Here is a 13,042-nt window from a genome sequence, read left to right on the forward strand (position 1 = left end):
TGCTTTTCTCAGTTCTTCTTTCATCGCAGCAGTAGCATGGAAACCATGTTCCGGAAAGTTCTGTGTGTTCTGTGGTTGACAGGTAGACCAAAGGACAGTAGGGGTCTGGACAAGCTAGCCATGACCCTTGTGTAAAAGACGCTGTTAACTGCTACAGCCATGCCTGTAAGGACTTTGAGTACTAAAGCGTTAGGGTCCTGTCCCTGACGAAGTAATAACCCAAATGTTTTCCTGTTTTAAAAACTGATGTCTTGTTAGCAGCTTAGCCTCAGGCTTCATTACAAACTGTCTCAGCGTTTCAAACCTTTAATGCAAAAATCTGTTTATCAAACAGTTTACAAGACGTAGGAAAACCCTTTCGTTCAACTTTTGAAAATTCTCATACATCTTAAAACTTGATATAAACTAGTTTTAAAAATGTTTAAGAGAAAAAAAGACTTGGAAAAGAGAATTAGATGGCAAATAATAGATGTGATTGGATTTTTATTGAAAGCCCTGTGTTTATTAGCGTTAAAGAGGGGCTTATGTATGTGTATATACATATATATATATATATATATTTCTGAGAGGGTTATGATATGAGTGGTTTCCATGTGGCTGTGTGTGTTTGTGTATTAGTAACTGTCCAGTCAGACTGAGTGGGAGACACAGAGTCTCTTTATGGCCTAAAATTACACGCTCTCCGTGTCCAGTGGTCTGTCCGTCCTCCGTATTGGCTCCGTTAGGGCGGAAAAAGCTTTGAAATACTCACAATGGATACTGCGTGTCATCCTTCCTCTCTCTCTCTCTCTCTCTCTCTCTCTCTCTCTCTCTCTCTCTCTCTCTCTCTCTCCCTCTCTCTCTCTCTCTCTCTCTCTCTCCCTCTCTCTCTCTCTCTCTCTCTCTCTCTCTCTCTCTCTCTCGTTTTCTGTCATCCCTTCATTTGAGCACAGGATGTGAGAGTTTAGCTTTGATCTGAAGGATAGTGTGTGCTTTCTCCCCCCCCCCCCCCCCCCTCTCTCTCTCCCTCTCTCTCTCTCTCTCTCTCTCTCTCTCGTGTTGTACGGGAACTTGGCAGACTCGTCTGTAGTCATAACATCTTCTTTTTCTCCTTCACTAACATTCATAGCTTTTGGTTTTTTTGACCTTGGCGTTTTGTTTAAAGAAGGGGTGGTGTTTTTTTTGTTTTGTTTTTTTTTTTGTTTCTTCACATGATGGCAACTCCCTAATTTGCTGTGAAAAGTGTGTGATTTGCATTGTAGGTTAATGATGGTGTTCCATTGTTTGTTTTGTGTGTGTGTGTGTGAAGCTTTTTCAAACAGAGAGATGTTTTATAATACTGTCTGTGGGACTGTATCCTGGTTGAGCGTGTTTACCATTATGATCATATGCTATACATTTTATGTGTCTGTACAATTTAGATCTCTGTGTCGGGTCTAGATCTCTGTGTCGGGTCTAGATCTCTGTCTCGGGTCTAGGTCTCTGTCTCAGGTCTAGATCTCTGTCTTGGGTCTAGATCTGTAATGTTATAGTGTGCTGCCTCACAGCTCTTGCCATTTTACCCTGATAACACTGTGTGTGTGTGTGTGTTTGTGAGCGTTTGTGTGTTCGTGCGCATGTGTCTGCGTGCGCGTGTGTGTGTGTCGGTGTGTGAGACTCATTGGGTGACCATTCTCTCTCTCTCTCTCTCTCAGGCTAAAGGTGTGTATGAGAAGGTGGGCGAGGCCACGGAGACAGCCTTGACTACGCTGGTGGAGAAGATGAACGTGTTTAAGGAAGACCTGTCCAAATGCACCAAGGTGGAGAGAGCTGGTGCCTGCAACTCGGTAAGACACGGAGAGAGAGTGAACACAAGGGATGACACAAATAAAGAAACAACAACAAAAAAAAAACCCAGCGTAACTGAACTGATGACATGACAGTTTGCACAGAGGTGAGGAAGGAGTGAGTGAGGAAGAGGAGGGAGAATCATTTAGAGAGAGAGAGAGTAATTTAGAGAGGAAGTGATCGATGGGGAGATAGGGATGAAAAAGAGGAGGAATAAGAGAAGTCACTAACAGTGGGGGATAGAGGTATAATTATACGAGAAAAAAAAAAAACAAGTGCGGAACTGAATTATGGTTTAATAAAAGTGGAGGAGATTATTCCTTTGGAGTCATTTTTCATCTCTACACTACAGTTTTATTCTTAATTTGGAATATCGGTCACATGTAGCATGGTCACCCTGATCTCTGAAGGAAATAAGTGAAAAACGATTTTGTTTTCTCTCCTCTGAGAGGAACAACTGCACTAAATTGCTTTGAAAGGTTTTTTTTTTTTTTTTTTTTTTTTTTTAGAAGTTGACAACTTCCTGCAGAGAACTGTGATCTTGCAGATTATGAATTCTGTCTGAAATCAAACAAATTACAATCTACCAGTTTTTGCTCATGAAGTCTGACTGCCAAGTTCCACAGTTGTTGCCGAGCTTGACCCTCAGGGTCAGAGGTCAACCTTGGTTCCATGGGAACAAGAGGACTGACCTCTGCTGACCTCTCGACCTTTTTAAGGAATTTTCCACTTGACGAGTGAACGACCGACAGAAGTGCAGCCGTTTTCTTTTTTTTTTTTTTCTTGATTTTTTTTTTTTCTTTCTTTCTTTTTTTTTTCTTTTCTCTTTTGACTCTTCAGTTAAAGACTGTGTAAATCTCCCACTTGAAAAAGAAAAAGAAAAAAAAAAAGAACCCCCCCCCACCCCCTGCAGCTACTCGAGCTCCCAAAGGAAAACCATAATATTTGGACAAGTCAGGAGTTTATGGCGAGGTTTAGCTCAATCTTCTCTCTCTTCTCCTCGTGGCTTTGAGAGGCCTTAAAATTCAGAGAATTCAATTTTGCGTTTTAGCGCTTTTGGAAAAAGTCCTCCATCAGCGCGTTTTTAAGTGTCTGGTCACCATTTAAAGTTCACGGTGCTTTTTGAAGTGAGAGTCAATGTCCTCTCATATCCTGATATGGAAAACACAGAGTCTGAGTTTAATTCACGTGTTTAAAGACTTTATGGACTACAAGTGGCCAGTGTGAAAGTGTACAGAGTGTTTGCTCCCGAGATAAAGAGAGAGAGGGGGAGGGAGGGAGGGAGGGAGAGAGAGAGGGAGGAAGAGAAAGAGAGAGATAGGGAGAGAGAATTTCCAGTCTTCACACTGTGTATGGAAAGCAACTGGGCATTCTCATTACAGAAGGGGAAGTGACTGGCGACATCTAGTGGCAGAAATTAGAATGTTTTTATTAGCAGACATGAAATCAGACAGGCCTCACTGCACTGAATGTCATAGAACATAGACAGTCCCAATGTGGAGACTGAGAATTATTTTCAGAGGTATGATCTTGAAGATGCTTCAAATTCAGGGGATAGAGACTACATTTAACAATTTCTGATTTAGTACGAACATCCTGTAAAAAAGGGGATTTAGCCAAGGATCTGTGTTAAGTCCGCAGTTCCGTCAGAGATGATGTGCAGTCTTACCGGTGTTAAGAGCCTGTGACATTAAGTCATCAGTATCATTTCTCTGATTGGTTAGTTTAGTGGACCAGTGCTTGTTTACATTTTTATATAAACAAAGAACAAGAATAAATAAAATCAGTTGTTCACCATTAAAAAACCACAGACAGTCCAGTTTTTGTTGTTGTTGTTGTTGTTGTTTTGAACTGTTATTAAATTAATATAAAGAAATTCAATTTGTTCCATCTGTAATTCAGTGCTAAAACAGCCCTGACTATTGTTGGTATGGTAAGGGGTAAATCTTTGTGGTTTTGAGTGCGTTTCAGGTCGTTACATAAAATGAGAATTTTGGTGAGGAAAAAACCAAATTAAAAAATTCAAGTGTTTAAGCGTCCGGAGCGCAGGACAAACTCTCGTACGTGGGACTATAAAGAGCCCAAATGTCAAAAAGAGTGAACGCTTCAAAGTCTGCACTCTTTCCACACACTGTCACTTTGGGACGGTGGAATGTTCTGGAGTGTGAGGAGAGAGGGACATATAGGCGGGTCTGTCTCTGGGCTCTTCGTAACCGACTTGGTCCTTAAAGCAAAGCCAGCGGCCTGTGAAACAGGAACAGAGCCAAAAGCAGCGAGGAGACGACAGCCAAGAGCCCTCCGACACCACCTGGGCCCGACAGGTGGCTGAAAACATGCCTGTCTGAAATGAAGTCCAGAGAGAGAGAGAGAGAGAGAGTCTGAAAATAATCAGGATGCCTTTCTTATCCTCATTACATTGCCCAAGTCATTTCTCTTTCATGTGACTCTCTCTCACTCTCTCTCTCTCTCTCTCTCTCTCTCTCTCTCTCTCTCCCTTCTTTCCTTCTCTAGGTGATAAGACAGCTGATGAAGAAGGAGTTTACTCTGGAGTTTTCTCGTGACAGGAAGTCCATGTCTGTGTACTGCACGCCCACCAAAGACAACTCCCAGGCCAAGATGTTTGTCAAGGTATCCACTGCTGTCTGCCCGTTTAACTCCGAACATCTGAAATCGGATATGAAATGTCGAGCATTACCACTCATTGGAAACATGAGAATTGGAAGATCAGTTGTAGGCAGCGTTAACAGAATTCGTTACGGATAACGTGAGGGGATTCAGACAAGGGCATGAGTTTACACCCTGTGAGCATTTTAACTCAGAAGGCTTTGAACTTGAGTTACCTGCTGTGCTTGGATAATTGAATGGATTTTGAAATGCATTAGTATTTCTCTCTTGTGTCTCATTCGCTGTGCCCCCCCCCCCCCCCTCTCTCTCCGTCCCTCCGTCAGGGTGCTCCTGAGAGTGTGATTGAGCGCTGTGAGTTCGTGCGCGTTGGCTCGGGGAAGGTGCGGCTGACCATGGCGGTGAAGGAGCAGCTGATGAGCACCATCCGCGACTGGGGCACGGGCAGAGACACGCTCCGCTGCCTGGCGCTGGCCACCCGAGACGCTCCGCCACGCAGAGAGGAGATGAACCTGGAAGACTGCACCAAGTTCTCATCCTACGAGGTGTGTGGGCGTGCGAGTCTAAGCCTCTGTGTCTGTGTGTGTATGAGAGAGAGAGAGAGACAGAGAGAGAGCGCCGTGTGTGTGTGTTAGTGCATGCATGACATGTGCATTTCCTTCCCTGTGTATGTAATGGGTTATGCATGTGCCGACAAACTCTCACGTGTGTGTGTGTGTGTGTGTGTGTTTTCGCCGTGTTTTTGTATCCACGCAGTCGGATCTAACCTTCGTCGGCTGCGTGGGGATGTTGGACCCGCCCAGGAAGGAGGTGATTGGTTCGGTGACGCTGTGTAAGGATGCGGGCATCCGCGTCATCATGATCACGGGAGACAACAAAGGCACGGCCGTGGCCATCTGCCGTCGCATCGGCATCTTCGGCGAGAACGAGGACGTGATGGGCAAGGCCTACACGGGTCGCGAGTTCGACGACCTCTCGCCCGAGGCCCAGCGCGAGGCGGTGAAACGGGCGAGGTGTTTCGCCCGCGTGGAACCCGCTCACAAGTCGAAGATCGTGGGCTACCTGCAGTCGTTTGACGAGATCACGGCCATGGTGAGGGAAAAGTTCTGGCGTGTTCTCTAAGCGCTGTATACTCACAGCTCTCGGATGTGATGTTCTCTCTGTACTGCGTACCGCATACTTTTTCACTCATTCCCTCACTTCACTCGTTTCTCTCTCTCCCTCTCTCTCTCCCTCTCTCTCTTGCTCTCTTTCTTTCTTTCTTTCTTTCTTTCTCTCGTTCTCTCACTTACTCTTTCTTTACTCTATCCCTCTCTTTCTTTCCCTCTCTTTCACTCTCTTTATCTCTGTCTCATACTCCCTCCCTCTCTCCCTCACATAAGGTGCTCTCTCCTTTGACCTGAGTGTCTCTCTGTGGTCCTGAGACAGGAGGGCTCCTCTGCTGGAAAAAGCACAATGAAAAAGCACAGTTTTTTTTTTTTTTCTTTTCTTTCCCCCGCTTGGTCTGTGAATGGAATCTGAGCCAGTTCACTGATTCATTCACTGCTGAGTTTCCCACGCAGACTGATAAGACATTAGTTGTTTATCAATTGAGTTGTTTATTTTGTTGAATTTTGTTTTTGTCTTTTTCCATCCATCTGTTACTGTGTTGCTGTCTTTCTCTTGTATGAGTAAGGTTTGTTGAAACTAAACTTCTCTCTTTCTCTTTCTCTCTCTCTCTCAGACTGGTGATGGAGTGAACGACGCCCCGGCTCTGAAGAAGGCGGAGATCGGTATTGCCATGGGCTCGGGCACGGCGGTGGCGAAGTCGGCCTCGGAGATGGTGCTGTCTGACGACAACTTCTCCACCATCGTGGCGGCCGTGGAGGAGGGCCGAGCCATTTACAACAACATGAAACAGTTCATCCGCTACCTCATCTCCTCCAACGTCGGAGAGGTCGTCTGGTGAGTGACGACAAAACGGACAGACTGGCTCTCAGTCTGGTCTAGTCCTCACACTGATTTCACTAGGGGTGCGCGCGTGTGTGCGCGCGTGTGTGCGCGCGTGTGTGCGCACGTGTGTGTGTGCGTGTGTGTGCGCGTGTGTGTGCGCGTGTGTGTGTGTGTGTGGTCTAGTCTTCACACTGCAGTGATTTCACGAGGTGTTGTTTAAAGAAGGGTCTTTGAACAAATCAACATTTACCAAAGGGTTTGACATATCTGTGTATGTAAATGTGTGTTTATGTGAGTGTGTGTGTATGTGATCGTGTATGTAAGCTCTATGCTTGCGCGCGTGTGTGTGTGTGTGTGTGTGTGTGTGTGTGTGTGGTCCTCGTAACATTGTGAGGGTCAGATTTCCCCTTGTCCCCAAGAATAGAAATATTTAACAGTTTACTCCCTTGTAAGGACTTTTCCTGGTATTCACTTCAGGGAAGCATCTTTCACAAAAACATACTGCTCTTATTGTTAGAATAAAGTGTCCCAAACATTTCTTTGGTTATGGTTAGGTTTGTTAATCTTTGATCTTATGTCACTGTAATTAATCTGTAATTAAACAGTCAATATCTCTACTAAGATATAAATGCAAATATATTTAGTTTGTCGTGTGTGTGTGTATTTCTCCTTGCAGTATCTTCCTGACTGCTATTCTGGGTTTGCCTGAGGCACTGATCCCAGTACAGTTGTTGTGGGTGAATCTGGTTACCGACGGCCTTCCCGCCACTGCCCTGGGATTCAACCCCCCTGACCTGGACATCATGGACAAACCGCCCCGCAACCCCAAAGAGCCCCTCATCTCCGGCTGGCTATTCTTCAGATACCTGGCCATTGGAGGTTGGCATACACGCATGGGCCCCCTGAGCGCCAGCTCAGTCTAAACATGACCGAAAAAAAAAAAAGGCTTTGAATACAATGAGCGTTTCTGTTATTTTTTTTCTGTTCGTTTTTCCCAAAACAGCTCTCCACAGGTTCCTCTCCATATTTCACACGCTGACTTTGTCCTACTGCCAGTGAAAATGAGTTGTGTTTTTTTTTAGTCATCAAACTCTTGGGCAGAAGAAAGACAGGCCATAGTTAAAAGAGAGAGCGGAGGTTTTAGGAGAGGTTTCAGAAAAACAGCCCTCGGTTTACTTATTACAGCTCCAAGGTTTTATTCCTTGGCTTTACAAAGAGGAATTATTGACGTCACCATTGTTAATAGAACACCACCAACAAAGAAAAGTTAGTTTAAAAATGTTTGGAACATTCTAATAGCTCTGGAAAAGAAGCTTAGCATTTCAGCAGGTTTTGTATGCTATTGTATTGTCAGTTTATTTCTCAGGTGTGTGTGTGTTTGCCTGTGTGTGTGTGTGTGTTTGCCTGTGTGTGTGTGTGTGTTTGCCTGTGTGTGTGTGTGCCTGTGTGTGCGCGCGCATGCATGACGTGGACTGGATTGTGTTTTGAACTGAGAAGTTTCTCTCTCTGTTCTCCTCAGGCTATGTGGGTTTGGGCACAGTGGGAGCTGCTACCTGGTGGTACCTGTTTGACGACGAGGGACCGCAGGTGTCCTTCTACCAACTGGTGAGGATGAAAAGAGAGAGAGAGAGAGAGAGAGAGAGGAACCGCAGAGAATGCTGACAGAAGCCTCATAAACAATGCCAACTTGCATAAGCTAACTACATACACCTATCTGTCGTATTATTTGACAAAATGTTCAGGAAGTACTGTTTATGTACAGATGAACACGCCACTTTGATTTTTACGGAAACTGTCCACGCATGTGACATTTGATATCTAAATGTCTGATGAAAAGTTTGTGTGTTTTTAACCATTCGCTTTTTCGTCATGCTGTCGTCTGACCGCATGCCTGTATCTCCACAACTTTGGATTCGTGTAGTTCAAGTGGACAGTTGTCATAGTAACAGGGTTTAAATGTCACGGTAAATACCAGCTGTTCTCCCAGTCCTGAGCCTCTGGGATTGCTGGGAGATCTGGTTAGACGAAAGGTCAGAGGTCAGTGGACCTCCTGCTTCAACCGAGTGTTCTGACCGTTAACTGGACATCTGGACCTGGGTTTTAAATCTGGGTTTTAGCTCAAGGGGAAAAAAAACATGAACTTGAAGCCAAGTCTGATAAAAGAAATATAGAAATGGTCACACATGTCTTAGAGTGCATATATACAGTCATCATCTGAAGAGATTTCCAGAACAATGCTTCAGTCTAGAGTTTCACGCTACTTTTCAAAAGATGTGGTCTTGTATCTTACATGGCTTTGTAGATGTAGTACTCTATTATCAATGTGTTTCACTGTATTAATTATTGAAACCAGTGTTCAGTTCTCTGACTGTCACTCAAATGTTTGATGCTGTGTAAAAGTATTTAAAATGACATGGTCACATAGTACTCAGTTTTTTGTTTCAATGAAAAAAGAAAACGTCACTAACTGTGAAAAGCTGATTTTTCAGTCCCCTGATATTCCCTTTGAATTTGACTGAACGCTCTCACACTCTGAACACTAATATTCTCGGCCTTGCCTCAGCTGCCTGACGTTAGTTTAGACTGTCGGTCACGGTGTTAAGGTCCTGCTAACCCCTTTTCGGTTTTTTTTGTCGTTTCCACTTCCAGAGACACTTCATGCAGTGCACAGAGGACAACCCTATGTTTGAAGGCATCGACTGCGAGGTGTTTGAGTCCCGTTACCCTACCACCATGGCCCTCTCCGTGCTGGTCACCATAGAGATGTTTAACGCACTCAACAGGTGGGTTGTGTTGCCGTGGAGATTAGATTACGGCGAACAAGCAGTTGTCCCACAGCTTACTGGGACCTTTGACTCAAAAACGTGTAAACGATGACTCCAGGCCCCGACTCAATGTGGGGTTTTTTTTTTCTTTCTTTTATTACACTCACAGGTTACAATATCAATTTGATTAAAATATCAAGGAGACTTGTATAAATCCAAAACAGACTCTCTTGATTGTTTCTTACATCGTATGTTCAGATTTGTGGCTAAGAGAATACATGTTGGCACAAATTGGTCAAAACTCCACACACTACTCTGGATTGTACTGAATTGTTTTTGAGGGTTTTTTTTCAGTTTTGAGTCAGGCACAGTGCAATGCTGACATGTATTCCTCCTAAGTCGTTGTTACGATCTATTGATCCAACGTTCTCTCCTGTAGAATTTGTCACTGACTTGTCTTTCTCAGACCGGCCATTGTATGGTCTTGTTATTTAGTTCTTGGGCTACATTTCAGCCGATTAAAAAGAGCTTTGTTTAGTTAGGTAACTCACCCGTCGCTTAGTTGGCTGGTTGGTCGTGTTGTGTGTTGGTAGAGTTTGTTTGCGTGTGAGTGGTGATGTGTGTTTCTCTGTGTTTCAATCTGTTGGAGAACCATTGTCTGTTGAGGATGTGTGTTAGGGGTGATGTGTGTTAGTGGTGATGTGTGTTTGTCTGTGTTTCAGTCTGTCAGAGAACCAGTCTCTGTTTAGGATGTGTGTTAGGGGTGATGTGTGTTAGGGGTGATGTGTGTTAGGGGTGCTGTGTGTTTGTCTGTGTTTCAGTCTGTCAGAGAACCAGTCTCTGTTGAGGATGTGTGTTAGGGGTGATGTGTGTTAGGGGTGATGTGTGTTAGGGGTGATGTGTGTTAGTGGTGATGTGTGTTTGTCTGTGTTTCAGTCTGTCAGAGAACCAGTCTCTGTTGAGGATGCCTCCGTGGGTTAACATCTGGCTGCTGGGAGCCATGTTTCTCTCCCTGTCTCTACACTTCCTTATCCTGTATGTGGAGCCCCTCCCAGTGAGTACTCCTCTCCAGTCATTTTCTCTCTCTCTCCTTCCTGCCCTCTCTCTCTGTCCGTCTTTATGTCTGTCTTCCTATCTCTCTCTCCACCTCTTTAACTCTCTCCCTCCTTCTCTCCCTCTCTCTGTCCTTCCCTCTCTCTTTCTCTCTCCGCCTCTCTCTGTTTCTCTCTCTGTCCGTCTTCTGTATCTTCTTCCCTCCCCCTCTCCCTCATTCTCTCCGCTCTCTCTCTCTCTTCTCCTTCCCTCCCTTCTTTCCATCTCTCTCACCCCTCTCACTTACTCTTAGGGGTGTAAGAAAATATTGATAATATTGAGTATCGCGATATTATGCTCTGCGATACTGTATCGATTCTAAAAAACACTGCATCAATTTAATTAATAGTTTACATGCAAAGATTCGTGGCAGACAGTGGTTCATATTCTGTTGTGTTTAAACCCCCAACTGCTAGATAGCAATGTTGTAATCCATCTTCAGCCATTTGACTCTTACACTCCAATTTAACAACGTCAACCTAGACAGGAAGTAGCATAAGGGCGCATCACTAACATTAGCATTAGCAACTGTGGCTTTTAGCCTCTGCCATTTTGGTTACACTTTTTTATTGTCACTCCCACCTCTCTAGAGAACATCAGGTACCGAACTCATCATGCACTGAACTGATTGGTTCTCATTTGCATCAAGTTGAGAATTTGCTGTCTCAATTTCGCTTGCCTCTGTGAATTCACCTGCGAAGACAACATTCTAATGTACAGCTAATGGAACAACAAATGGCTAACGTTGAACGAGTGGATCTAAAATTAGATTTAAAAAATCGCAATATATCGCCTTGCTGACAGTATCGCAAAATATCGTAATATGTTGAATCATAACTCCTGTATTGGGATATACATCCCATTGGCAGATTCTTGCTGATACACAGCCCTATTTACTCTGCCCCCCCCCCACTCTCTCTCTCTCTCTCTCTCTCTCTCTCTCTGTAACTGGACTTTCTCTGGCCATGTGTTAGTGTTACTCAGGGCTTTGTAGTGCTTCTCTCCTGCTGTTGCTCCAGTCTGTCGCTCAGTCTGTCTATCTGACTAATGCAGCTCCTCTCTCTCTCTCTCTCCTCAGCTCATTTTCCAGGTGACCCCTCTGCGCTGGTCCCAGTGGATTGTGGTCTTCAAAATCTCCATTCCTGTGATCTTATTGGATGAGGCTCTCAAGTACATCTCCCGCCACCATTTAGAAGGTACTTCACCCTTAGACGACAGAAAAAGAAAAAAAAAAAAAAAACACTGTCTTATGCCATGACCAACAGCATTTTCCCCCCTAATCAGGGTTTTCTGTTCTTAAAAAAAAAACTAGTGGGGGAAGAAGTTCTTTAAACTGAGCCATTTTCTCTTCATGTGTACTTGCACTGCTGTTTGCTCTATTATCAGTTATACACTCTTTAAAGAATCTCTGTTCTCTCTCTCTCTCTCTCTCTCTCTCTCTCTCTCTCTCTCTTTCTGTCTTTCTTTCTCCCTCTTTTTTGTCTGCAGCTTAATTTTCTCTCCTCTCATCTGTGTAAAAAGGTACTCTCTCTATTTTCCCTCCCTGCTATCACTCCTACTCCCTCTAGCCTTCCTGATGAGTCGAGTTCAGTCTTAAAATATTCTCTCTTTTTTCTGTCTTTCCCCAGGGGAGGAAGAGGCAAAATACATGAAGAGTCGGCAGCTGAAATTTTAGGACACCCAATACACACTCACGCACACACACGCAGAGTACACACACAACCCTTCCCTTTAAGCTTTTAAGATTCCTTCCTGCACAAATACACACACACACATATATACACACACACACATATATACACACACACCTGTGCTCCTCACCTTGCAATATAGAGCTCCATCCATCCTCAGTCCTGTTCCACTTTGTGCAGCATGTTTAAAAAAAAAAAAAAAAGGAAAAAAAAAAAAGAAAAAAAACACCACTAGAAATGAGCAGGGCTTGTAGTGAATGAGTGTGTATTTGTGTGTGTGTGTGTGTGCGCGAGTGTGTGTGTGTGTGTGTGTGTGAGAGTGCGACAGCGAGAGTGAGAGAGAGTGTGTGTGTGTAACTGTGTCATAGCCCTGTTCATATCAGACACAGACGTGTGACTTACTGCAGTACATAATTAGGGATTTGTTGCTTTTGTTATTTAACTTTTTGACCTTTTGGCTTCCGCTCACTCGCTGTACATAAGAGGGCAATAACTGGACCTGAAGGAAGACAGGGAAAGGGTCAGAGGTTAAAATGAGCTGTCTTTAGCAAAATTTGTGGCAGAAAAAGAGCATGACAATGTATGGGTGTAATATGCAACACTGACCCCTGCAGGAGAGGAGGGGACTGGAAGAACCCAGAATGTAGACACACGTGTGCATACGCACACACACACACACACACATACACACACACACAGAATAGAACTAATATAAGCTGGCTAGTGACCCAGCTGGTGCAGTGCGCTGCAGAGATGTGAAAAAAAGCTGAAAGCCACAGAGAGAAGTGAGAGACAGCGATGGCTTAGCACCATTCTCTTGTGTGTGTGTGTGTGTGTGTGTGTGTGTGTGTCTGTGTGTCTGTGTGCGAACATATCTGTGTGTGTGTGTGTCTGTGTGCAAGTTTGTGTGTGTGCGTGCGAGCATAACTGTATGTGTGTGTATGTGTGTGTGTATGTGTGTGTGTGTGTGTGTGTGTGTGTGTGTGTGCAGTCTTGTGGAGAAGAGATGCTGAGTTGTGCTGAGTCAGACTTGTGGTAGCATGTCTGCACAGAGGCGTGAAGGAGGCTTTGTTGCATTATTGCATCCGGTTCCGCAGTCATGCCAGAGTCAAATGGGAACCACAGTAAAAACAA

The 13,042-nt window shown here is 44.4% G+C and overlaps 1 protein-coding gene across 1 annotated transcript in view; it reads left to right on the plus strand.

Moving 5' to 3' along the window:
• atp2a3 (ATPase sarcoplasmic/endoplasmic reticulum Ca2+ transporting 3) overlaps positions 1-12,154 on the plus strand; it is a 60,714-nt gene extending 48,560 nt beyond the window's left edge. The window contains exons 11-21 of the mRNA XM_030793099.1: positions 1,674-1,805; positions 4,318-4,434; positions 4,755-4,973; positions 5,185-5,520; positions 6,152-6,372; positions 7,037-7,239; positions 7,880-7,965; positions 9,010-9,143; positions 10,062-10,179; positions 11,296-11,413; positions 11,846-12,154. Of these exons, the coding sequence (XP_030648959.1) occupies positions 1,674-1,805; positions 4,318-4,434; positions 4,755-4,973; positions 5,185-5,520; positions 6,152-6,372; positions 7,037-7,239; positions 7,880-7,965; positions 9,010-9,143; positions 10,062-10,179; positions 11,296-11,413; positions 11,846-11,892 (1,731 nt within the window). The 3' untranslated portion in view covers positions 11,893-12,154. The remainder of the gene's footprint in view (positions 1-1,673; positions 1,806-4,317; positions 4,435-4,754; positions 4,974-5,184; positions 5,521-6,151; positions 6,373-7,036; positions 7,240-7,879; positions 7,966-9,009; positions 9,144-10,061; positions 10,180-11,295; positions 11,414-11,845) is intronic.
• The last annotated feature ends 888 nt before the right edge of the window (positions 12,155-13,042 follow it).

The sequence above is a fragment of the Chanos chanos genome, chromosome 15 (assembly GCF_902362185.1).
Source record: "Chanos chanos chromosome 15, fChaCha1.1, whole genome shotgun sequence".
Lineage (NCBI taxonomy): Eukaryota > Metazoa > Chordata > Actinopteri > Gonorynchiformes > Chanidae > Chanos > Chanos chanos.